The sequence below is a fragment of the Battus philenor genome, unplaced genomic scaffold (assembly GCF_028537555.1).
Source record: "Battus philenor isolate CCGP_79_NKW_IND1 unplaced genomic scaffold, ilBatPhil1.0.hap1 SCAF_1, whole genome shotgun sequence".
NCBI classification, from domain to species: domain Eukaryota; kingdom Metazoa; phylum Arthropoda; class Insecta; order Lepidoptera; family Papilionidae; genus Battus; species Battus philenor.
The window spans coordinates 18014310-18040239 of NW_027181661.1; the positions used below are offsets into that span (position 1 = coordinate 18014310).

A 25930-nucleotide genomic window follows, 5' to 3' on the forward strand; every position below is an offset into this window, starting at 1 on the left:
ACCAAACAATTCTCGTTCGATAAAATGCACTTTTGCCAATACCTTTTGTAGTCCACGAAAAATTCTGAATAATCTTTTTCCATAGCTATTTAATGGAATCAGGCGTTACCTCGCGAAAGTATATCCTAAGTAAGAAAAGGACCAATATCTAGCCACTTCCGCACGTGCAGTGGTAGTTGTGCAATAAAGTGCACCGCCCGCCAGCCCGCTGATAAGTGCCCGCTGATAAGCAGAGTGACTCTGTGTTTGGCACTAATCGGTGTAACATAACTCCTGAAGATGCCCCGTGAAGGGGTGAAACACGTGTTGAGTAATTTGGCGGTGGCGGTTGTGTGATTCGCATTGTTTGGTTAGGATGGAATGGGTTTGGTTGGAAGTGGCTAGATATTGGTCCTTTACTTACTTTTTCCATAGCCTTCAAAACCTTCTTCCAATTGTTTCTTTTTGAGTTTGTTGAATAAAGAAGTCACATGGACCCAAACCAGGTGAATACAGTGTTTGCGGAAGGATATAAGTCGAGTTTTTGGCAAAAAAAAGTATCGAAGAACCAATGCAGTATGACATTGGCCAATCGGGACATGACACGTTTGAATCTCTGTCGCACGACTGCCAAAACGTTACATAGTGTGGGACAGAGACAATGCTATACAAAGCCGAAGTTAGCCGATTGTCTCTTTCCAAAGGTCGATGTGTAATATTATTTGCCGGATACTGTACATGCATTCATGTCAGACAGAAGACTCCCACACTGCACATGTCTCCCACATCGATACGATGACCATTCTTGATTTGTCTGCATCTTCTTCACCTTATGTATTCAGCTGGTGGAGACCTCACAGCTTCATAGGAAAAATAGAATAAGAAAAATGTAGTAATGTATTATGAAAGCACAACCCGAAGAAAACTGTGATGAAAAAAAAATAGAATAAGTCAATAATAAAATAAGGAATGAAAAAAAATGTACATAGCCACCTAAGAGTAATAAGATGATGGAAGGAAGTCGATGAAAGCAAGAAGGAATGAAAGAACAAAATGAAAGATATTGTGATGGAAATAAGGTAAGAATAAAAGAAATTAAGAATGACAGCGAGTGAAGAATAAAGATGAAAGATCTGAAAAATTTAATTGTAAACAAAGACCCTGATCCCAACTAATTAGGCGTACGAGAGGCCTCCAATAGCGGGGGCCATTAAAAAAACACCTCATTGCTTCAGCTGCCGTCAGCTTCACGAGCTGGTCTCTGTATATTTGGTCATAACTCCTCATTGTTCTATTCCTCTGTTTTTTAGCTGTGTCATTAATATGAAAGAGCCGTTTTACAGAAATTCGATCCACTCCTTGCGTTTTATTCCTTCTATTTTCTTCTACGTCTTCTTGATATAGACCTTGTGCTTTGTCTAGTTTAGGCAAGGCTGTCGCGCTATTACTATTTTTTTCTATCTTCTGCATTTGTTAAGCATGTACGACAAAAACTAGGTGATCTATTTTTCGTTATTATATGTCTTTCATCAAATTTGCCGACCGCAGTGGTTAATTTTGTTTTAAATTTATGGCTGAAGTAAATATAGTTCAGTTTTTTTTTTGCTGTTCACTGTACATCAACTGTATATGTTTTTTAATGCATGCTTATCACCATTTGACCACTAAATCGCATATTGGAAAGCGTTAATTTAGACGAAGAAGGTGCACTTCGTACTAAATAAGGTATTACATGTAATAGGCACAAAATAAAAGTATGATCCTATTTTAAATATTAATACTATTGTGTAAGAAAAATTGTAAAAAAATTATAAAACGCTGTCGTGCCTCGCAGCTGGGAGATGAAAGATCCGTATCAAATAGCGGCAACCCTCTCCCAACTGTCTGCGTTTAGTAAAAGCGAAAAAAAATATTTAAAAAAAAAACACGATCGATACAAATTAGAAATAATAAAAACAATACTATTTCACACATCCATTGGGTTGGCATGGTTGTTAGGTCATCAAATATATATGTATTGATATGTAATTTTTTATCTATAATTAAAGTTGATAAATATAAATATTTTTGTTGTGTATATAAATTTTTAATTAAAAAAATATATATTTTACAGGATGTTCGTTATGCGTGTATAGCAAATAACATTTCCTTCGTTCTGCCCTAAAATCGTAGCCAGGCCCGGCCCCTTTACGCCTTAATATTAAACGAACCGCCCCTAAACGAGGGGATGGAATACAGGGGGAGACTGCTGTCCCTTGTGATATACCAAAATGGTCACTGTTCCGTGAATACAGACTCTAAAATCGTACATACGGGTGGCCCTGCACAGACAGAACTCTGACAATCGAATGCCCACCCTTCTGAGTATAAATTTATTTCGCATCCGCTGTTTTTCGCCAGTGCTTCACTATTTTTTCGAGTGGTGACCGCTTTACTATTGTTGTAACGTATGGAATCGAATTTTCCAAACATGTCCGGAGCGAGAACGCAAGTGGCTGACTCTTCAACATCGCCGTCACTCAAGTAAGTGGATAACTCATTTAATTTATGATCGACTACCACTCACACGAGTCAACGCCGTCTTTTTACATTTAAAAAAACGAAAGAAAAAATTCAACATACAAATTTAAAACGTAAAAATTGTGTCATCCTTTTTATAAGTACTCTAGCTGATCCCGCAAACGTTGTTTTGCAAAAAAAATTAAAGTTTTTAATTAACAAATGTAAGATAATGGTTGATCGTAGAGGGGTGAAAATTTAGGTCTGTATGTATTTTTGTATGCTGTATCATAATAAAATTAAAACCGAAAAAAATTGTCTAAAAAATTAAAAATAAAATTTAGGGGTGGACCACCCTTATCACTCAGGGGTATGAAAAATAGATAGTAGCCGATTCTCAGACCTACTGAATACGCGTGTAAAATTTGGTAAAAATCGGTCAAGCCGTTTCGGAGGAGTTCAAGTTCGAACACCGTGAACACGAGAATTTTATATATTAGATTTAAAAAAATATTTGTTAATCAAACACACACAAATTTGTTTTATTTTTGCTATGCTTTATAAAAATATTTCAATTTATAAAAATTTAATTTAAAAAAATTGATAAATTTTTATAGCTGGCCGCAGAGACGTTACAACTATCTACAAATTAAAAAAAGAACTATCTTCACTATAGAGACTAGTAAAACATACTACCTTCTCAAAATACTTTCATTTCTCATTTCCTTTTATTTATTCGCGAATTATTTTACTTTTATTTAAATTTTTTATTCACCTCAGAAAAATCTCGAAATTATTTTTCATAGCAAATCGTGAAATTATAACAAGAATCATTTTTATTTGTTTTATTTTATGACGAATCGCATCCACTGCGTAAAAACAGAATTGAGTGTATTTAAATAACTATAACATTAACACGCATAATGTATTTCTGTTTAAATTTAACTTGATTTATTATTTAGGCAATTTCTTTATTTATATTTTTGTAAAAGTTAAAAAAATGTTAAAAATATTTTTCCATACAAACTGCAATTTTAATATATTTTACAAGATTGTACGGGAAAGAGATCACTTGCCGAATTCAACTCGGATGTGTAGCCTTCGGAATTCTCCGAAACCTCTTGTCGTTTAAACACCGAAATGTTTGAAGACGAAGGTCTTTGACCAATATGTGTTACCGGTGATGACATATAGATCCGAAACGTGATCACCCAGAGAGCAATGTAGAAGGCGAATGGCAGAACAAACAAACAGTAATATATACGATAATGCATACAAACATTTTTAAAACTTGCTAGATACCAAAGCTATGTCCAACATATAAATTATAATATAATTTTTTATCGGCTGAATAATATAGAAGTACTTATAGTGAAAAAGATGAAAGTATTTAAGATTTTATTTAGAAAAACCAGTTTACTCTCTTGTGAAATATATATAGCAGGCCTTTTTACTACAGTATATTAGAACATTTAATATACACCAATACCTCATTTTGCGTTTTTTTTAAGAAGCTGCGTCACTGCTTAATTAGTACTAATTTTCACTGTGCGTCGTTAGATTTTCGAGGTTGCGGTCTTTAGTGTTCGAGTCTTAAATTTTTTTAAGATGGCACTTTTGTTTTTAATTGCGCCATGCCATCAAAACTCGGGGATTCCCTTTCTAACTAAAAACAACGCAATTTGAATACAGTTTTATTTTCTCTTTGTTTTGCTAATTTTAGAGTTCAGTTTCAATTACGTAGTGTTTTGTGCTTCTTTTAAAAGAGAATAATAAATTTATATAAATTTTAACGCGTTGTTTCTGGTTACAAAAAGGTAAATATTTATCCAGATTATTTATTGGCAGAGTTATATTATTTTTGTTTTTTAAATGTTTACTTTGTTCAATTTTCTTTTCAAAAAGGTGAATTTTCGTAACCCTCGAACGATTTCGTATCTTCGATATTTACATGGTTTGCTATAGAAAATCTTAATTCACTTTGCGGCGTTTCAATTTGCGTCGTGTTTTATTGGAACGTAACTACGACGCAAAGTGAGGTATTGGTGTATATATAAAATATAAATTTCATTTCCTTTCTTCCATCGGACAACAAAACGCACGGTTAAAATTCCTTCCATTCGTACTAAACGTTTTGTTAATACTTTTATAGTGAACAGTCAAGTTGTGGAACAATCTACTAACTTAGAAGTCTTTAAGACAAGAGTCAATAGGTTTCTTCTAAGCAAGCATGTAGTATCCTAGACTTCATCATCGCTTAACATCAGGCTAGACAGATGTCAAATGCATACACAGTACAAAAAAATTACTGTTAATTATCTAAATAAACTACTTATTTATTTATATATTTTATTTAATATTCTTTATTGTACACGTTAAGAAACATTTACTAAGTTTAACAATAATATAAAAAAGTACAATGAGCGGTCTTATCACACAAGGCAATCTCTTACAGACAACCATAGTATGGAAAAGGTAAAAGTACTAATAAAGGGTAGTGTAAAAAAAACCTACTCACAAACAAATGAACAAATTACGTATTTTATAAGATTAACAATATTATTAAAATTAGATATACACCTATCCCCCGATTTACACGGTAGATACGTTCCTGATAAAAACGTGTAAATCGAAAATTAAAAATTTTCAAGTCAAAACCGTGTAAATCGAAAAACTTGCAGAAAATGCATAATTTTGCTATTTAACATTTGTTATTATTTTCAATATTTTTTGATGTACACAGAAATAAAAATAGAATGCATTGACAAGTTAAAATATTTAATATATTACGGAAAAACTGTTTTCTTTTTATTTAATTACAATACATTAAAGAGAAAAACAAAAAAGAAATTGTTTTCATTCTTTTTTTCGGAATCGAAGGTTCGAATTCACTTTCATCACTCGAAGTTATTTGTGCCGATTCGATGCTTGCAGCAGAAATATTTACATTATGAGAGATGTTTATAAAATCGGTTATTAAAACAAAAAAAAAAGTTATTTGGAAAACCGTGTAAAAGCGAAAACGTGTAAAACAAGTACCGTGTAAATCGGGGATAGGTTTACTAATAAAGGGTAGTTTACATGTACAAAAAATACGTATTCACAAACAAATGAACAAATTACGTATTTTATAAGATTGACAATATTATAAAAATTAGAGATAATATGTAAATTACCACAATATCGAGTAGTATTAGTCGACATGTAGAAAACAAAGACATGAAATCAAATATATATAATACTAGCTGTTCCCGCAAACGTTGTTTTGCAAAAAAAAATAGGGTTTTAATTAACAAAAAAAATAAGGGTTGATCGTAGAGGGGTGAAAATTAAAGGTTTTATGTATTTTGGTATGCTGTATCATAATAAAATAAAAACAAAAAATTTCGGTAAAAAAAAAATAAAAAAATGTTTTTAAGTGTGAACAACCTTTATCACTTAGGGGTATAGAAAATAGATAGTAGCCGATTCTCAGACCTACTGAATACGCATATTAAATTTGGTAAAAATCGGTCGAGCCGTTTCAGAGGAGTTCAAGTTCGAACACCGTGACACGAGAATTTTATATATTAGATATAGAATTAAAAAGAAATATTTACAGAGGATTAGGAGCAGCATCTTCTGCGTATAATACCACACAGCGATTGCCAACCCGTCTGCAAATGGCGATTATGTTATATCTATCGCGGAGGCCTTGTAAAATATGAAGTATTTCAGAACAGTGGGTTATATATAAAATAGAGATATGTTCCGCAGTGATAACCGTCGAATTGACTACAGCAATCTCAAGTTCGCATATCCCGACGGATCTGATGATGAGAGTGGATCCGTGACGTCAGAGCTACCATCCTGTGTATATGCTGCAGCAAGAAGCCGTCTCCCTCTGCCTCTAGCTGCATATGTTCATCAACACACGAGACAGCTTCACACAGGTATATATTAACAATTTCAAATTAATATAATTTTTCTCCGCTATCTATATAGAATACATATATGAAAATATATTTTTTCAATTAATTGTTAATTGCGAATGAATATGTCACGCAGATATATACAAAATAACTTGTCTTTCGCAATTCTCGCAACCTTATATACTTTCATAATTATTAATTGATATATACACCGCCTTTTAAAAACTATAACAAAACAAATTTTGTTTTATAATTACAAAATCTAATTATTGTTAATAGAACGAGGCTAATTATTTTTTGTAATTTATTTTCAATTACTAAATCGAAAACGCAATAATAAATGTATAGTTTAATCTAAAATTAAATGTAACTTTATATTTTATTTGTAACGAAAATGTTTCGTTTATTTAAAGAAATATAAATATGCGGGTGGTTTAATAATTGACATATGTATCGATTGTTATTATATTACGTGGTCGTTCGTTTTAAATGGCGGTAGTTGTAATTAAAAGTTCTGAATCGCGCTATCAAAGTTTTAACTTTCGTTAAGTATATATACAAATTCCAAATAAGGTTGTTTGGGGTCCTTAGCTACACAGGGAAGTGGTTTTCATAACGTGAAAGCTAGTTTGAGAGCTTGTTTAGTGCCAGGAGAGCTACTGTCCCCAATGGTGACATTGTCATCATCTGCCACGAAAGCACTAGTTGTACCAAACAAGCTAGTATGAGTATTTGACATGGATACTAGTTCCTAGGTCATATGCTAAAACAACTGCTGTAGAAACTTTGACCCCTTTTTATACCGACAAGGTTATTTTTTTTTCTTATCAACTAACACTACTTTTTTTATTTAGGATTACATTTACGTTTAATATTTGCGTTATATTTTTCTTTGCAGGCGTTTTTGCGTGTTAGCGTTTACTAAACTAAGTTATTCTAGTCACTTCTCAAACTTTTAGCTATTTTGAACTAAATGAAAGTAAACTATATTTTTTAAATACATCATAACAATGTTCAGTTTATTTAAGTGTTATTAAATATTAAAATAAAAAAAGTTATAAACAATTTCTTTAATATTTTTGATACATCATATTTTCAAAATCAATTTTAATAATCATTTATTAACATTTATATATATATTTGTTTGTGTGTATATATGTATATATATATTTGTTTGTGTGTATAAATATAAATTTTATATTATATCCAAATTTAATATTATAAAATACCGAATATTATATTTTTAACTGTTAAAATGTTTATAAAACAGGCTAGTAGAATTATAAAAAACTAACTCTATCAAAATTTTGTTTACAAATTTATATACAAATATATATGTGTGCGTGCATGTGTGTATTTATATATACATAAATATATATTCCATTAAGCATTGATAATTTGATTTTACGAATTGTAAGTGCCAAAATATTATAATAAAATAAAAATCATTTTGACATTAAAAAAATCATTTAAAGATCTTTTATCGAAATATATCAATACAGAAGGAAAATAAATGTAAATTGAGGTATTTATTTTATATATTTAGATTAATTATTATTAATATTAGACATTCCATACTAAATATAATTATATATGTATAACAATTCTCTTATTATTGTTAAAATGAAAATTATGCATTAAAATCTATAAGAATTGCAATAAAATATACATCAAAACTAAAGAGAAAAGTAATAAAATATATTCGATTTTTAAAATCAGAGGTTGAATTATTTAATATCGACAATCATTGTGACGAAGTTGATCGCTAAAACTGTGAACATAACATCTTTTCGTCACAATATTATAATAAGCGATTTATATATATTGTTATATCTTTCTATGTATTTTAATACATAGAAAGATATAACTAACAGTGTATAGTACCCGGCGATAAATATTGTACATCGGCCTTTAGAAAGAGACAATTGGCTAATTTCGGCTTCGTAGAGCGTTTACTCAAAATTACGTGTCGGTTAGGTTAGTTTTTTTTTAATAATATTAATTGTCTCTCACGAGTTTTAGTCTTTTTATTTATTGAGATGCAGAAAAAATATGGTCATGTTTATTTGCTTTTTTTTACTCAAGTTCCAAATTTAAGTAGTTTGCGCCGACCAATAAGGGCTCATTTGAAAGAAGCGGCTCATCCGATCGTTTTCTATCTCGCTCTCTTTGGTACATGTTAATTATTGATCTCCCTTACACTTGTATAAATGCAAAACGATTTATTCTTTATGACTTTTTTAATATTTTAAGTTAGTAAATTGTTTAAAAATTGTTACAGTGTGTTCACATTCACAGCACACTGTTACATTTTAAAATTATTTCACTTAGGAAGTCATATAAAAAAACTTAGGTTATTTTATAACAGTATGCCTTTTATTATTTTTCCAAAAGTAAAATATGACATTCACCTAATTAGGAAAGTTATCTTTACAGTAACTTTAGTGTAATCTTGTAAAAAGTAACTTTAATAAACATAATTTTGAATAAATACTTCAACAATAATAAAAATGGAGCATATTCGGACATATAGGTTAGTTATATGTTACTACGTTTGTTCATCTTCGGCGAAAATTTCTTTAATACGTTTTATGATTATCTATTTATTCTCTATATTTATACATTTATACTTCTAGTAAGTTTAGTAAGATTTTATAGCTGTTACTATAAATAAAATCACTGTCTGATGACTAAATTGTTAAATAATCATATTCATCACTTTAGTTCACTGCTGGGAACTTTTTATTAATATTTAATTCTAAATTGAATCTTAACATTTTTTAATTAGTTGAGGAAACTTAAAAAAAAACTAGTTACAGTCATAAAGGGCGACAAATACAACAAAGGTGATGTGAGTGTTTTATCTCATCACTTTATTACGATTTAGATGATTTGGACGGACTGGTTTCCGTGACCAAAAACGCTTAATTTACAACAGGCTGTTTGAACGTACAAAAAGATCAAAATCCTTTTTACACTTAGAGAAATTACTCAACAAGCTTTACGAAATATATGTAACAAAGTCTTACAAACATAAAAGTTTTCTTTATTTTAAATTCAAAAACCAAATACAGTTCCCGGCTATAGATATTGCACTTCGAACTTTGGAAAGAGACAATCGGGTAATTCCGGCTTCGTAGATCACTATCTCTGTCCAACACTTTGTGCCGGTTGAAAAAAAGAAAAGTATTTAATTAAATGGGTAGTTGGCAACAAAAAAAGGCACACAAAGAAAAATATATATGTGTTTAATTATCTAAGGGTAGTGGGCAGAAGGCCTGGTCTAATTATGCACCGCAGTTCGGTACTCCCCTGATGGTTGTGGTAGGCAGCTGCACGATCTCCCAGGACTGGTCAGGCGGCAGCAAGTCGAGAGCAGGGAGCGCCGGTAGGTTGCAGTATGTGTCGGTTCCGGTGCACGGTGATATAATTTCAACAGTGTAAAACTTGCAGTCTAAAACTTGCAGTCTAAAACTTGCAGTCTAAAACTTGCAGCATAAAACTTGCAGCATAAAACTTGCAGCATAAAACTTGCAGCATAAAACTTGCAGCATAAAACTTGCAGCATAAAACTTGCAGCATAAAACTTGCAGCATAAAACTTGCAATGTAAAACTCGAAGCGTAAAACTTGCAATGTAAAACTCGAAGCGTAAAACTTGCAATGTAAAACTCGAAGCGTAAAAGTCGCAGTATAAAAGTCGCAGTGTAAACTTTGCAGTATAAAGGTAGCACCTGTGAATAAATGTCACAGTTATGATATACACATATAAGTATATGTACATTTTGCTCCGCTGACATTAAACCCGGAGATGGCTTGCGATGAAGGAAGGGTAGAAACCGAAAGCAGTTGATGTGATTGTTTACTGTCAGAACGGAGTTACAAAATGTAAAGCATGTAAAACAAAAATAGAAGAGATAAATAAATAAACAAATTGAAAAGTAATAATGAATACATAATGATGGAACTATGGACACAGACAAAATGTTGAGCTCTAACTTATAGATAAATGCTACTTAATAATGATGTCTTCATAATATTTGTTCAACACTTACCCCTTGGGGTGCGAGACGATGTAAAGGTTGTGGCGTGAACTAAATGATGCCCGGAGAATGAATAGGACCAAGGCGTGAATTTATAACGTAAATTCTAATTGGCCCCGGCGCGTATGAAGACACATAGCTGGTGAACGCAACCGACACAAAGAGTGTGCGTCGGTGCGTGAGACGACACCTAGCTAGTGAACGCGACCGAGGCCTGGATCCTTCTCCCGAGCACTGGTGTAAACTCTGTGTGCTGGTGCGCGGGCGCATTGGAATTTTTGTTATAAAAACAAAGATCCGCTGAACCAATAGCACGCTCCCACGACCCCACGCCACTTGAGACGTACCGTTACCCACTAAGGGTTGAACAATTTTTTGCTGTATTGCGATTTATGAGACGTTTCTCGTGATTACATTTTATTTGGTTAAGATTTTAACTAAGATTTATGGGACGTTAACTTGCAACGTTACAACTTATAAAATTCGATGTACAATATTTATCACTGGGTACTTTAAATCGTTTATTTATTGTTCAAGTATAGAATGTTTCACATTTGCAGAACAATACACTTTCAAGTGTTGCCTGTAATAATTTCTCTTATAAAAAATGTCTCGCTTTGTTATGGTATGCAGAAGACGCTGTTGTCCATTCTCTGAAAACTGTATATGAGTAGTGGCAATCCTATATAATTAATGCACAAGATTGTGAATTATATAACGGAAATTGAACTGGACTATCGCTGCTCCAGGCTTAACTATAAGCATACACACATAGCACATATAACATATAACTGCTACGCTTTACATTTGACTTTGTTATGACCGTTGGAAAAGGCTATACAGACCGCTTTCAACTGGTCCATTTAAAAATCTATAGGTTAGATCTATAGCCCAGCTGTGGGCGTATTACCGATGAGAAATTATCGCTATTTTTAAACTCTTGATGGTTTTTTTTTAGATACCAGATAGCTAGGTTTTTGTAATATATAAAGTTTTATCTAGGAGAGTATATAGAAGAGAATAATAAAAAAACTTTCTCAATTATTTCTCTTGTATTCTTAATGTAATATTATTATATATTTAATATAATTATGAGTAAAAAAAGGACCAATATCTAGCCAGCTGCCTAGATATTAACTACTCGTAGTGTAATTCGCATTGTTTGTCGCATACGCATTTATCAGCGGTCTGGCGGGCGGTGCACTTTGTTGCACGACTACCACTGTATGTGCGGAAATGGCTAAATATTGGTCCTTTTCTTACTTAGGATGGACTTCCGCAAGGTAACGCCTGATTCCATTAAATATTTAATATTATTATGTATATATTATATATTACCACATTTCAGTATTAGTGACCCGATCTTTACTATCCTATATGTTCTTTTTATTTATTATGTACTATACTATCTTTTTGCTGTTTCAAAAGCGATGCGAGCGAAGCTTTCTCTCTGTATTCTCTTCCTCAGGTCTTTCTGGGAGTTAGATTGAAGTCCTTGAAAGACTGGATATAGTAGTAATGATATTAGCCAGACATTTGCAACCTTCCATGTCGAAGTTCGGGTCTCTCGGACGCCCTTGTGTCAGAATGCTAAGCGTGTATTATCGACAAGTGATAGCCGATATCCCCTCGTGGGAAACCTTGAGTTTAGTCACTCCATGGAGCGTTCATCGAAGTGATCCAAGAGCTCAGAGAATTCCAAAACCGGTAAAATGGTAATATATAACGACCCGAGCCAAGACTCCTCCAGGAGTTCCATACCTTCGCTACTTAAAAAGAAGTCGTACCTGTACCCCCAAAAGTGACTGTTCCATTGCTCCTGTGCCATAACATAAGTCATTGAGTTCCACCTTAAAAGTAAAATTAGATTAAAAATTCGCGTGTATTGTCTTTCTATTAAAATCTAATCGAATATTTAATGCATAATATAATAAAAGATATTTATGTGTTAATGCCGCCGCGGCTACATATTTGGTACTTTGTACAAACAAAGTAAACAGACTTAACCTAACTTACTGCAGCGATGGCGTTATATGTATGTTATTAATTTTTTGATAATTTAAGTAAATGTTTATTTTGATAATCATTTACTTTATCGTGGTCTCCGATCTTTAAAAATGTTAAAGTATACTCATTTGTTAATTGAATATGATGTCAATAGATGCTCTGCTCGAAGCGACAGCGGAGCCCGAGTTCCAGTGCGGGAGTTCCCCGTACAGGGTGCAGAGAGCCGCCGCCAACGTCCGGGAGCGCCGACGCATGCTGAGGTCCGGCCCCAATGGGTACCCCTTTCATTTGTTGACCTCCATGTGTAGTCTTAGTTCGTAAGTTTCACGTATATTGTGTCATATACAACTGTACAAAAGTTAGAACAGTGTACACGCTCCATAGTGGGGTAATTAGATTATTGAGGGTGGCAATTCTAACTCTACACGAGTTTAAGCCTTTCGTTTTAATATAAAAATTATATATGTTACATATGGGGTAGCGCAATAGTTTTAAAAAGGATAAAAGTGGGTTATGTCACAAAAAAGATAATAAAATACTGGATTACATATTCCTTGGTAATCCTCAAGTTGGGAGAGATAATCATTGATATAAACCATCTCCCATTTCAAATAAGACTAGCTGAAAGCGTCTTGTATACGTCTACCGTCTACAGATAAAAAATTGTGAAAAAACTGTGAAATACGGAAAGAAATGTTGTGATATAGAAATGTATTGGGGGACCGGAAAGTAATGTCGCTTTCTTAAGTTAAATTCACACGACTACATTTTTAACAAGTTTTTATATCTGATCAACAAAATATTCACCTTCGTTATCAACAACCTTTTGTCATTTAGTATACAAAATCAATGCCGGAGCGATAACAAATCAAACGGTTTTTTGTAAAATATGTCGATAGAGAAGGATAATAAAATTACAGATACAAAATGAAACTTATATAAATAGAAAGGAAGAGATGTATTAGAGAAGGACAGCAGAGGAATGAATGAAAGATGTTTAAAAAGATCAAAGAGGAACGCAGAAATAACAAAAGAATGAGCAAAAATTATTGTAAATAATTTTCCTGCTTACACATAGCAGGAGAGGATGAAAGGTCCACATATATTGGATCCTTAAAAAAGAACACTCTTTATAAGGTAGTCTGTGCACGTTGTAAGCGGATTTCCTAGTTGTCATCTATTCTACGCGCCATATGACCTGTCCACTGGCACCTTGCTAATCCGCCCTGCATTGAAAGGCAAAAGTCTCTATCATCGTCACCTAATGAGGATCCTTGGGTTTAGTCTGCAAATGGCATTTGGGCAGCAGTGGCAGTCCTGTCAAAAATAACCGCAATCTTAACAATGCCGATCCACCTAGCTGGTGGCCAATCCTGCGTTCATTTTTTAATTTTTAACAAGATTTAAATCTACAAAACTAACACACAGCTGGGATTCTTGACAGCTGTCAAAAACATTTTTTTTAATATTTCTTTTAGTACACGTTCTATAATGACGTATGATATCCCGGCTTCGAAATTTAAAAATCTAAGTACCGGATATTGGAATATGCGAAAGAGAATTTCTTATATGGCAACCAAATAGGTTAACCAATTATATAATCATGAATATAAAAAATAGAATATTTTAAAATTAAATCGTGAACATGCACAAAGGATATCGGTCATCTGTCGCCATAGTTTATAATTGTGTTTTTATAAAGAAAAAAACTTAAAACTACTCATAGCAGAGGATATGCTAGATATTTTTAAAAGATCGAATAAAGGAGGAGATTTTTTTTTATTCATGTACCCCTATTTATGGTGGGATAGGGACTTTATTAGCATTTAATTTATTCACTTAGTTATTTTATTTTCATTCTCTTCTCTTTCATTCTTCACATAATCTTTCATTCTGTTCTTTTATACCACAATTCTGCTTTCTTTCCCTTTTGCTCTGTTTTATCATTCTTTCATCCTCTTTTCATTTTACATTTTCTTAATTTCTTGTTTTGTTGTATCACATTTTTATCTTTATCTTTATCACAGTTTAATATTATTTATTTTTACATATCTTTTTTGTTGTTGTTTTTGTTTGTTGATGCCTAACTTTTATTTTTTTCTATTGCATATTGTATAATTCTTTTGCAATAACTGAGGAATTCTTTCATTGTTTCTTTTCCGCCTATCAGGGAGGGTAAAAGGAGGAGATTGGTAAAGGAACAAAGTATCCGGCCTAGCAGATTGAGTAGTGGGCAAAGTTTCATAGCGCGCAATATTGACTAAAGTTAAGGATTGCTTGTCTTATTGAAATTCACTGAAAAAGGCCTATGTTAGTACATAGTGTGTTCGAGATAGTTCTCATACCCATAATAATGGCACATCTCTAATGGCACAACAAAATACGGGCCTCCGGTGGTAAGAGCTGTCCCATGACAAAATCTAGCGCGGGCCTCCGGTGGTACAGGCTGGTGAACGTAAAAGTCTTAATAATATATCTTTCACATAAATGTCTGTTAATCTGTAATTATATATAACCTAAATATTAGATTTTAAACACGTTAAATTCTATATTTGATTTTCTAACACTAAAACAATGAAAATAAACGTTTACGCCTGTTATGTAACGTCATTAGCTTAGACCGCAAGATAATTAACTAAACACAGAAGGTAATTGAAATTAATTAGCGTTTGCCTGCTAAATTGACTGTCAATTTACGTGATTGTAATACGTGCTAATATATAGGCTGTATGTTGTGAAGCAAATGTCCGTATTATGGTACAAAATTGTATTTGAATTAATCTTAACACTATTACAATAAGCTAAATATATTATATTTTCAATCTTTCTTAACTATAGATTTATATAACAACTTCATCTCTCTATTTTAGGCAATAACAATCCAGTTTCTACCCGCCTTCATTAAATCATCATTATATTTACTTTCTCGTAGCCTTCTAGTTCTATGATATCATTTCTGGCAGATATTTGTGCCAGGAATCTTAGTACCTGGCAATGTAGCCTACATCGCCTTAGAATATTACTTACAGTAACTGTACAAAGGCATGTAGTAAAAAATAATTAATTTTAATGTGTAGTAATACGAATTTTAAAAAACGTTTTTTTTATTATATTATCATTACATTATTTATTATATCTGAAACATTTGATTTTTGTGTGTATCGTATATCGATAGTATAAAAGCAATGCATTCACCCTAAAGCTTAAAGATTCCATACCAATAGGCAACCATTTTGTATAACCCTACCATTTAGAAGATGTCAAATGTTGTTTCATTAGCTAAAACGGTCGTATTCACTTGTGATTTTAGCAGTATAAACTCGGCGTTCGACGAACTGAGAGTGCATGTGCCGACTTTCCCATATGAAAAACGTCTTAGCAAGATCGACACGCTGCGTCTGGCTATAGCCTACATAGCTCTGCTGAGAGAGGTGAATAATTCTATTTATATATACTTTATATTTCAACGTCAAATAACCTAACATAATTTATCTGTTATTTATAAAATATGTTTATTTATAAACATATTTTTAATCTATGCTCGCATATTCGCTGCGAGAAAAAATTAGAAATAAGGAAATCTACATTAAAACCTAAATCACTTATATCGAGGTATTAATCAATCATAGATTCGAAATTGTAAACTGTAAATAATTTCTGTGAATATGTCACCAAAAAGGGTAAATATAAGCCAATTTGCGCCATGATTTTTTTTTAAATACTAGTAAATGAAATACAGCTATAAAACAAAAACCTAATTATAAAATATATGAATTAAAGATAAACATTTTAAAACAAATAATTTATTTAAAAACATGAAATTATTTTTTTTATCTTCGAAATACTATGTGATATTCTTTTCTAGATATCATTGTAGATTAAATATAAAAATATTAACGAAATCATTATAGTAAAACATATTATTTCATTTTGTTCACTTTTAATCTTTTTAAATATATAAAAACTTTTTTAAGCATGATAAACATTCTATTTAATTTTTCTTTGGTTAAGTTTGGACTTTTAGCAAATACAGATAACATGTGTAATTATTATATCAATATATTTTATAATTTAAAATCTTATATTTGACACTTTTCTATGACATATTTGACAATCACTGTTATATAGATAAACACAAAAATAATTTTTGCCGCCATTATTACTGTTAATGGCGGAAAAATTTTCCTGTCAATTTTGAGTTTGTTTAATATCAAGACAATATTTATTGTTATATTTTTACAGGTCTTAGACGCTGATTATGATCCGTTAACATACGTGGAGAAATGTCTTCGCGGTGAAATAAAAGCTGATCGCGCACACTGGAATACAAGTGGTAAGTTAACTTTTTTTTCATATTTAATTTTTAATTTTTTAGCATCTCTTAGATTGTGAGGTTAGGTTCAGTTATGTATATAAAAACTAATAAAAGCACAAATAACTATTAATACTGCCCTAAAGAAAGAAGAAAATATGATGGCATGGAAACAGTTCGTCATAGATAAAACATTTAAAAACGGACAATATATTTAACTCAGTAATAATGTTCAAATTGTCGACGAATTAAAAGTTTAGTAAAAGTCTACTCAAATAAAGATGTTTTAAATTTGAATTGGAGTAAAGACAATTCGAGCAGTGATTGCCACAAATAAAAAACTATTTTCCAAAGGTTGCGCAGCAGCAACCATACTGCGATCACCATCCCTGCTGCCAAATGTGGCAATTACGGGATATCACCTTTTAGATATCTTTGTGGGGACCTACACCTTGCAGAAGATGTCTATGGGTTGAAATAACAAAAGTTGAAAGGATTGAGAAGAAAAATGTCGTAATATTTATTAATTTAAAATCACTTATACATTATATTTGCAAACAGGAGCTATATCGTAGACCCCTTGCCATGTTTTTCCGTCTTGGGTAGACCCCCTACTTACCTGATATTTATTTCCTGTAAATTTCTAACTGTAGTGAAGTTTAGTGTTAAAAACTTAAAGTAAAAACACATGTTAATTTATACACTTATTAATTGAGTTTAAATTAAAACTACTCAAAATAAAATTTTGTATCTGTTATGTAAATTATACGTAACATTAAATAAACACAAGACTGCGACTCTCAAGTTCAAAATGTATTGCGACCACAAAGCGAATACCAACATCCTAAAACTTAAATTTAATAAAAAAATTATTTTAAAATAATTTAAAACAACATAATTTTTTTTACTTCATAGGTACTTTTATAAATAATGTAAATGTTTTGATCTTATAAGATAGTATGATGTAAGTAAATAGGTACTATCAGTGTATGTGTTGAGATCCACTATCGTGGACCCCCATTTTCATTTCATTGACCCCCAATTTTTTTTTCGCTGACGTGGACCCCTTGCAGGTTGTCATAGACCCCTAGGGGTCGATATAGACCGCTTTGGGAATCGCTGCACTAGACGAATATTTTGTATGTATGACCACTGCTTATAAATATTTGCGAATATGATCAATCCTTTATTACTGACCGGATTAAAAGAAGCCAAAAGGCTCATGAAAATAGCATATATAAATATAAATTAAATAACACTAATGATTTTTTAACCTATATGATGTTATGTAAAACAGATTTGACTGCGAGGCTGTCCTGGATCAACTGGGAAAATCTCGGCGTGAATCCTCAACGAAGAAGTGTTCTAACATCACTCGCATTGAGTTCCGAAAATTTACAGTACACTCACAATTAATCGAAACGAATTTTAAATAAATTCTAATTTATTGCGTAGAAAATAGATCCTATACCAATCACGAGGTATCCTCATTAATCATGGTTTTAATAATTAAAGATAGCAACACTTAATATGTTCACGAGCTGTATTTATAAAACAGATATGTTATACAAACATGAGATATTACGTTGCATTTATATACTGCCAACATTATACACATTAAAATTACCACATTTAGACGTTTTTTAGTAGATATAGATATTTAATTAAATGCTTAGTTCATATGGGAGGGTTTAAAATAATCTGCCATTTTGTCTTCCATTTTATTAATTTATATTTTAATCTATCATGAAAGCACTGTTTATAGAATAAAATATAGTTTCGATTATTATCATATTTAAATGTAATGTAGGTGAGAAGAGTCTAGGCGACAAATGCTTATTTAAAAAATGGAATTATTGATTGTGTATTAAAAAAAAAATAGTAGAAATGCTTATGTGAAAATTTTAATAGGAAGTAGGCGATGCGATGCTTTTGACAATTGAAATATGACGCATGTCAAAAAAATGTGCAATATAGGATTAAGTTTGACATATCGTTTTTGTCAAATCAATATCTGCTATTTGTTATTATTTGATAATTTAGACATTCTTTTACATTTAAGACCAGACCTCTGTAATAAAGTTTATTACGATTGTGCAAATTAAAAATATATTGCTAGGGATAGACAAAAAACATGTACGATCTTTGGAAAGAGACAATCGGCTAATTTCGGCTTCCTGGAACACTATCTCTGTCACACACTACCTATGTGACGTTTTATCATCATTGTATTTCGTGCGACAGAGATAACGCCCTACGAAGCCGAAATGAGCCGATTGTCTCTTTCCAAACGTCGATGTACAATATTTATCGTCGAGTACTGTATGTTTATCGTATGGTAACAAAAATATTGATACTGTAACTCTCAAGGAAACTTAATTTTGTATTATTGACAACAGTACCAAAGTTTTAAGGTTTACATGAAAATTGATATAAAGCCATCAACATAACCATACAATAAACAATATCGACAACTGCCACATGCATTAAACAATAAATATCGAATGTTTCAAAAAAAATTTTTTGCACTTCCCTATTTATACCAACTTCACTAAATCAATTTTCATTTACAAAGACTAATAGGGCTATGCTCTTAAAAAATATACGTAATAAAAATAGCAGTTATTTTTACATATAGCAGATAATGGTTTGATAAAAACTTTCACTGTAATTTGTTATAATGGTTAACCATACTCTACCAATGAACTGAACGCCACAGTTCAATTCACTTGCTTCAACTACATTTAAAGCCTAAAATCTAACACTTAACTAAAAAATAATCAAAGATATTATTCATGAAAATTTTGAAATTAGTATATACTTATTGGCTTATCATATTCTAATCTTCCCTATATTTTACAATTATTATTTGTACCAACAGTATTACTTTTCTTTTAGTATTATATAAAACAGGATGGACCAAATATTTATCATTCCAGCCATAGATAGCTTCGCCCATAGGACCAGTTTTTTTATATCTCTGGGTTTGGAGCCCCTTGGCCTCTATAGACCAGGACTATTATTTCTCAATATCAGACGCCACTGACAATCTGAACCAGGTCATCCTTAACCTCATGGATTGATGTTTTACACTGAGGGTTGCCTGTACCTGGTTACTTTAAACTATGGCTCCAGCATACATGTGTTCTACACAAGGCTACTCTAAACCAGGGTGTTAGGTCTAGTGGACATCTGTGTCCTGTGGTCCTTGGTCCCAAAATATTACTTCATCATAATTCACTTATACAGACTTATAATATTCTAGATAATAGTATGGTTAACCACATTAATTAATCAACTATAATTTTAATGTTGCAATGTAGTTTAATATAAAGGGTTTAAAATAAAATCAAATTGTTTTATTTCCAATGTTTTATTATTGCACGTATAAACATGATAACTTCCACTTAATAACTAAACAATACTGTATACAATGACTAGTGTTTTATATACACTTATGTTTAATATACAGTTAACATTTTGCTGCGATAAATTAAAGGTAATGGAGGAATGGTCAACGATTTTAACTAATGTGCGATATTTATCCTATTCAGTCAAGATTCTATAGATTCTAAAGCCTTATAAGTTACAAGTTATTTGCACACAAGCATTGATATCTTAAGTTTAATCGTTGCTTGGAAGAGAATGTTAAGTTACTTGTATCAGTATAAGAGATAAACCACCATGTTACAGTTCTATAATTGACATATAAGTCAATTATATGACTCTATTACCATGAAATTTAATATAAAAGGTATAAAAGAAACATTAATAAACATTTACTAGGCTAGCATCCTATAATTGACATATATGTTGTCGTTTCAATGCAAGGCATAAGCCTGCCTCAAAAATATCTGAGGTGATATATCATAATCAAGCATTACAAGATCAGGGTGATATACAGGTCAATCATCGATGATCCTTCATGGATATATAACATAAATATATTTTTACGGGCAGTTATATTGTACTTCTACCCGCATAATTCTGTTGCAAAAAAGAACAACTAGCTATCTACATCCATAGTTGAGCAAACCTATAGTTTCCTATATCTTTATATGTACCATAAATGATTACATGTGATATAGTACTCATGTCATTTGATGTGGCACTTCGGAAAGAATTTCCAGCGTCATCTGTTCGGGTAAAAAGTGAAAATAAAAAAATATAATCTCTGTACATACAAAAAATAGTATAGTGAGTAGAGAAATAAAAGAATGTAAAGTATATTTAAGTAGAAAGGCAGATAAAAAGAAATGCCAAATCAAATGCAGGTTGCAGTATGTATAATTGAATAGATTCTATGGCCAGTCTTCCAAAACATTGTGGACGGTCGGCCAAGTGAGTCCATTGCCTGTGGGACGGTGTCGTGAGGGTAATAACACATGTCTGATGAAAGTTCTACCTTGCACCAAGCCAAGGAAAATCTTCCAATTTTTCACACGACCAAAGTTGTACAAATTTCTAAATGAAGATTTATGTGTTATTCGCATTTTTGCATTAATATGGCTTTCGACACTGGTTTCTCCTCTACTTATGTTCTTCCCATGCATCACAACCAATGTGCCAAGAGCAAAAAACACAGATAAACTTATCACAGCCATGAATATAACAGCCTTTCTCTTCAACGGATTTGCCCCAATAAGTTGCAATTCTGATACTGCAGGCACAGGCAAGACATGCTCTCTTGGAGAGTTGAATGCATCATATTCTTCGATCACCTCCACAGGTATTAGTGCACCGGTTTGATTAATCCGAACAGGATGGCCGATTAACTCTGGATCATCATTTGGGGTGACATCACCTGAAATTCATTTTATCATTACTATAATATATAACTATACAATTGTGATTAACTATTTTTGGTTAAGGGTTCATCAAATTTACATTTGAATCATAGAATGTCCAGTACTGGACATAGGTCACCCAAATCTTAATACAAATTCAAAACATAGCTCCGCAATAATTCCAAACATAACACTCCTTATAACTTATTCAGCAACTGAATGTATTGAACAACCTGGATTGCCAAAATGCCATTTACATTTTGATCCTAACCCAATATATTTACCCTCATGTTTCAATCTAAATGCTTTTCAGATTCCCATAAAATAACCATTAATTTTAACCAAGCCGATGTTCTTGAAGGATGCTTCCAACTTAGTTACTGTAAATAAGTCTAGACAGACATTAATCTAGACTTCTTTTAGAAGGCTTTATCAGATCTAACAATGAAATTGAAATTGTAAATTTAACAGCCAATATTTCTTCTTTTTAGACGATTCATACCCACTGCAAATAGGCCTTCCGAAGATCCGGCACTGCCTGCATCCAGCGAGTTCTTGCAGCCTTAATTATGTCGTCATACGAGCTACGTCGATGATCTTAGCAAATATAACTAATTTATTCAAGTAAAACAACACATGAGGAAATGTTAGTAAAATTTCTTACTTGTATCAACAACCCAGAGCACTTGGTATCCAATTTCAACTCCAAATATAATCAAAAAAGACACTCCCGCCACCATGTAAACCATATAAAGGTAAAAGTATCTTGCGTTAAAATAACCAACGCAGTTGTTCAACCATGGACAGTGGTGATCCATAGCAAGTATACATCTATCACATACGGAGCAGTGGTGTGTGCGTGGAGGTTTTGGAGATATACATTTCTTACATATACTCGCAGCTTCCGATATCATTTTACCCTAGAAAAAGCACATATTATACTCCACCATAAAATCCGAAGATATAATTAAACATAAAAACAGTTACATATAATTTATATATTTAAATGTCAATCCATAATCCTTAACGTAATCTGGTAAGGACAAAGCACAGCATAGAATATCAAAAATGTTGTGGTCCTCCTTGAAAAGCTATCAGGCAAAACCAATTCCTGTAGGAGACAGTTGAAATGATAAAAAACATTCCGATAAAAGATGTAATTCAGATTATTTTACTTATTTAATATTCTTTATTATATTAGGGGGACCAGAAAGTAAAATCGCTTCCAAGTTAAATTCATGCGAGTTTATTTCTAACAAACAATATATTCACCTACATTATCAACAACCTTTTGTCATCTAGTATACAAATCAATGCTGGAGCGGAAACAAATAAATCGGTTTTCTTTACAATATGTCAACAGAAACGACATTACTTTCCGGTCCCCCTAATAGATGTTAGAAAATATATACATAGTTACATTAAAAAAAAACAGTACAATGGGCAGTTTTATAACAGAGACAATTTCTTCCAAACAACCGAAGTAAGCAAACAGTAGCAGTAAACACATATATACAGTATATATATGTATAGATAAATACATATGCATATAGCATACATAAATACATGTAATAAATACAGTATAGTACATAATTATTAACATATCAAAATAACTTTAATCACACTTGCTTCAGAAAGAAATATGAATTAAAAGTTAAATACATTCCAGAATAAAACGGCCTGGTGTCGTATATTTGGTTTGAAAAGTAACCACTGATATTTTTAATTTCAGATTTTCCAATGTCATAAAATTGAAATCTTGAATTGAGATAAGAGAGAGTGATTAAAAAGAAAGATAGAGTAGATAAAGGATAATCATGATGAAAAAAAAAATGTCTTCATGTGGGCGTTGTTTTGTGGTATGTTCCTGCGATACCTCAATCTCCATTTAAATTTCGGTAAAAATGGAAATTGGGGCATAACAAGAACTCGTCTCTTCAAATCCATGGCAGAGCACAATCTTCCTTCTTCTCATTAAAACTAATTAAATTTTTTTACACTGCAATCAAAATTAAGATACAAAGATAAACTTTACAGATGTAGAAATTTCCCATACAAAGAGAACTAATCCAACAGACTTCTGTTTGTCTCTGAAAATTTCGGAAACTACAAAACATGCAACTTTGCATCTTTTACAAAAGTAATCCTGAAATTTGAATTATGGTACCATGAAGATCATCCCTTTCACTGCGAAGCGTCTAAAAATTAATTACTCTCTCAGCCATTGGTTTGTATTTGATTATGTAACAAAATATCCGCACAGGAAGTGTATGCAGCTATTGTGTTGGTAACAAACTAATGACCATTATCATGAATAGATATTGACATCGTAATGTAAAATAAATGTATGGTGTTCTTTGAGAGAAAGACTCTATAGGTGGGCGCCAAAAGGCGCTATTCACAATGAAAGGGATAAATCATGTTTGAATAAGTAAATTGTAAAACAAAATTCAACTATATACTTACATGAGGTGGATATCCAGGCGAAGTAAAAACTCCCATGAAGTAATGAAAAATTATGTTAAGCAAGAGCCAATTGCCAAAGATAATTAAGAGAACTGTAACAAATGGACTCCGTTGCCACCAATATGGTAATCCCACCCAGTACGCAATAGCAACAACCGCTGATGTTAATATAATAACACAGAATACAAATACCTAAAACAGTTCATAAATAAGATAAAAAGATTCTAGAAAAGAATTAGAAATGCATGCTAGCATTTACAGTTAGGTTCAAGGTGATAAAGATTGAAAGCTAGTTATCACAAACTTGCAAGATTAACACATTGGCTGCTGTGCAAATTTTACATGAGTGCCCAAGGCACCGGCATGTACTTCTAATTATGTAATGCATATAATGTTAACATTTTATATACAATGGATAAATAAAAAAATAATTATTATTACATATGTACAGCATTAATTTCTTTGAATCATTACAGTAACAATGGTAATATTTAAAAATTTATAAGAATTAATATATACAGCACCACAGATCACTAGTGGATCTCTTGGCAGCCAACATGTTAAGCAAGTTATAGAGCTTGCGCAGAAATAAGCACATGGTTTCAAATTATGTGGTACCAGCTCATATTCTGAGTTTCAGAGTATATAAAACAAGGGGTTGATATGGTTAAAGCAACATTTATAAAAATCCACTACACATAATGCTAATATGAATGATATAATTGCATGTGTATATAGGTGTTAATTAAAGTTCATGGATGCGCTGGACTGATGATCTATGGGATGAGGAATGAAGGAGGATTTTAATAGGCAAAAGAAATTAATTTTTAACGTGGTCTTTATTCGGGTTCACTCAGAGATTAATATATAGAAAATGCTTACCTTCCCCAAGTAACAAGCTAGGTTGTCTACGATCCAAAATATTGGCTCAAGTAGGACATTTGTAATATAACTTTGATTTGTATGCTCATTGTACGTCAAAGATCGTATGGTAAGTGTTATTTGCGCTAGTTTCCATGATATGTAGTCTCTGAAATATAAAAATACTGATAAATTATTTGTATTGCACTTACTGATTATGATAGAAATGTAAAAACAGGGATGGAGTAACTGAATACCTGATTTTTCGAAATATTCCTCTCCATTGAAAGCGCCATTTAATGGTTACCATAGTATGTATATAGTTAAAGCATTAAATTTTCAAAAGTAGTCATAAAAATAAGTCACAAAATCTCCGATTTTTTAAATAATTTGTTTATTACTTATGTTATTGTAAAAACTGATAATAATCTACGCATAAATGGATAAAATTCTTTAATTACAATGTCTATAAAGAAAAAGCACGGCATATGAGAGCATTTTAAAATTCATCAATACTCCTGTGGCCGCCGATGACAAGTGATATCATGAAAGCGAATAAGAAGGGATAAAACGTTCCGATTTTCCTTTCCTTATCGTTGCTTTAAAATATATAAACAAAAAATAAAATAGAAGTCTATATAAAAGAAAAGTTTAACAAAATAAATAATATTTGTATGGAACGCTGGCGAGTAATAATTCCTTTTGATCCGAATATTTAAAAATACAAATATGTGTGTTCCAATTTTAAATTTACGACTAACTCTTTATTACCGTTATAAGTCTATTCTTACTATATAAAAACAGTTTACTACGAAAACATATAGAAATAACGGAAACTTCGATATCTAAAATTTTATATCTCTCGACCTCTTTTTATTTTTTCTGTATAAGGTGCCATTTAAAACATCACAACTATTATGACTTTGCTTGGAAGAAAAGCAGCCATATTTGACTGGTGATAAGAGGTGACAGAAATAAATAATCGATTCGACAATATTGGCGAATCGCATGAAAATTTAACGCTATCGCTATAAAATAGAGTAATGCATTTAAAAGATTTAATTTT

At 31.8% G+C, this 25930-nt stretch overlaps 2 protein-coding genes across 3 annotated transcripts; one reads left to right on the forward strand and one right to left on the reverse strand.

Annotated features, from left to right (window-relative positions):
- The first annotated feature begins 2449 nt into the window (after positions 1–2449).
- Positions 2450–18178, forward strand: LOC137921368 (uncharacterized). The gene is made up of 6 exons (XM_068764101.1): positions 2450–2502; positions 6235–6410; positions 12593–12713; positions 15749–15869; positions 16681–16771; positions 18048–18178. The coding sequence occupies exons 1-6, from the start codon at positions 2450–2452 to the stop codon at positions 18164–18166; spliced, it is 681 nt and encodes a 226-aa protein (XP_068620202.1). The 3' UTR covers positions 18167–18178.
- Positions 18179–20159: 1981 nt separating this feature from the next.
- Positions 20160–25279, reverse strand: LOC137919136 (palmitoyltransferase ZDHHC16B). 2 transcript variants are annotated; one of them, XM_068762110.1, is made up of 5 exons: positions 25122–25279; positions 24886–25033; positions 24004–24195; positions 22202–22457; positions 20160–21554 (listed from the first exon to the last, which is right to left on the reverse strand). In XM_068762110.1, exons 1-5 carry the CDS (start codon positions 25172–25174, stop codon positions 21052–21054), a joined length of 1152 nt encoding a protein of 383 aa, XP_068618211.1. In that variant the 5' UTR covers positions 25175–25279; the 3' UTR covers positions 20160–21051. The 2 variants fall into 2 exon arrangements, with proteins under 2 accessions (XP_068618211.1, XP_068618220.1); XM_068762119.1 differs by lacking the exon at positions 24004–24195.
- Positions 25280–25930: the final 651 nt, after the last annotated feature.

Excerpts from the sequence above, each read along its gene's own strand:
- LOC137919136 (XM_068762110.1), bottom strand. The coding sequence starts at position 25,174 with ATGGTAACCATTAAATGGCGCTTTCAATGGAGAGGAATATTTCGAAAA. Across the intron at positions 22,458-24,003 it reads CGCCTGGATATCCACCTCAT|GGTAAAATGATATCGGAAGC; the intron begins GTAAGTATATAG and ends TGCTTTTTCTAG. Across the intron at positions 21,555-22,201 it reads GCTCTGGGTTGTTGATACAA|GTGATGTCACCCCAAATGAT; the intron begins GTAAGAAATTTT and ends AATGAATTTCAG.
- LOC137921368 (XM_068764101.1), top strand. The coding sequence starts at position 2,450 with ATGTCCGGAGCGAGAACGCAAGTGGCTGACTCTTCAACATCGCCGTCA. Across the intron at positions 2,503-6,234 it reads TCAACATCGCCGTCACTCAA|TGATAACCGTCGAATTGACT; the intron begins GTAAGTGGATAA and ends TATGTTCCGCAG. Across the intron at positions 6,411-12,592 it reads CACGAGACAGCTTCACACAG|ATGCTCTGCTCGAAGCGACA; the intron begins GTATATATTAAC and ends TGATGTCAATAG.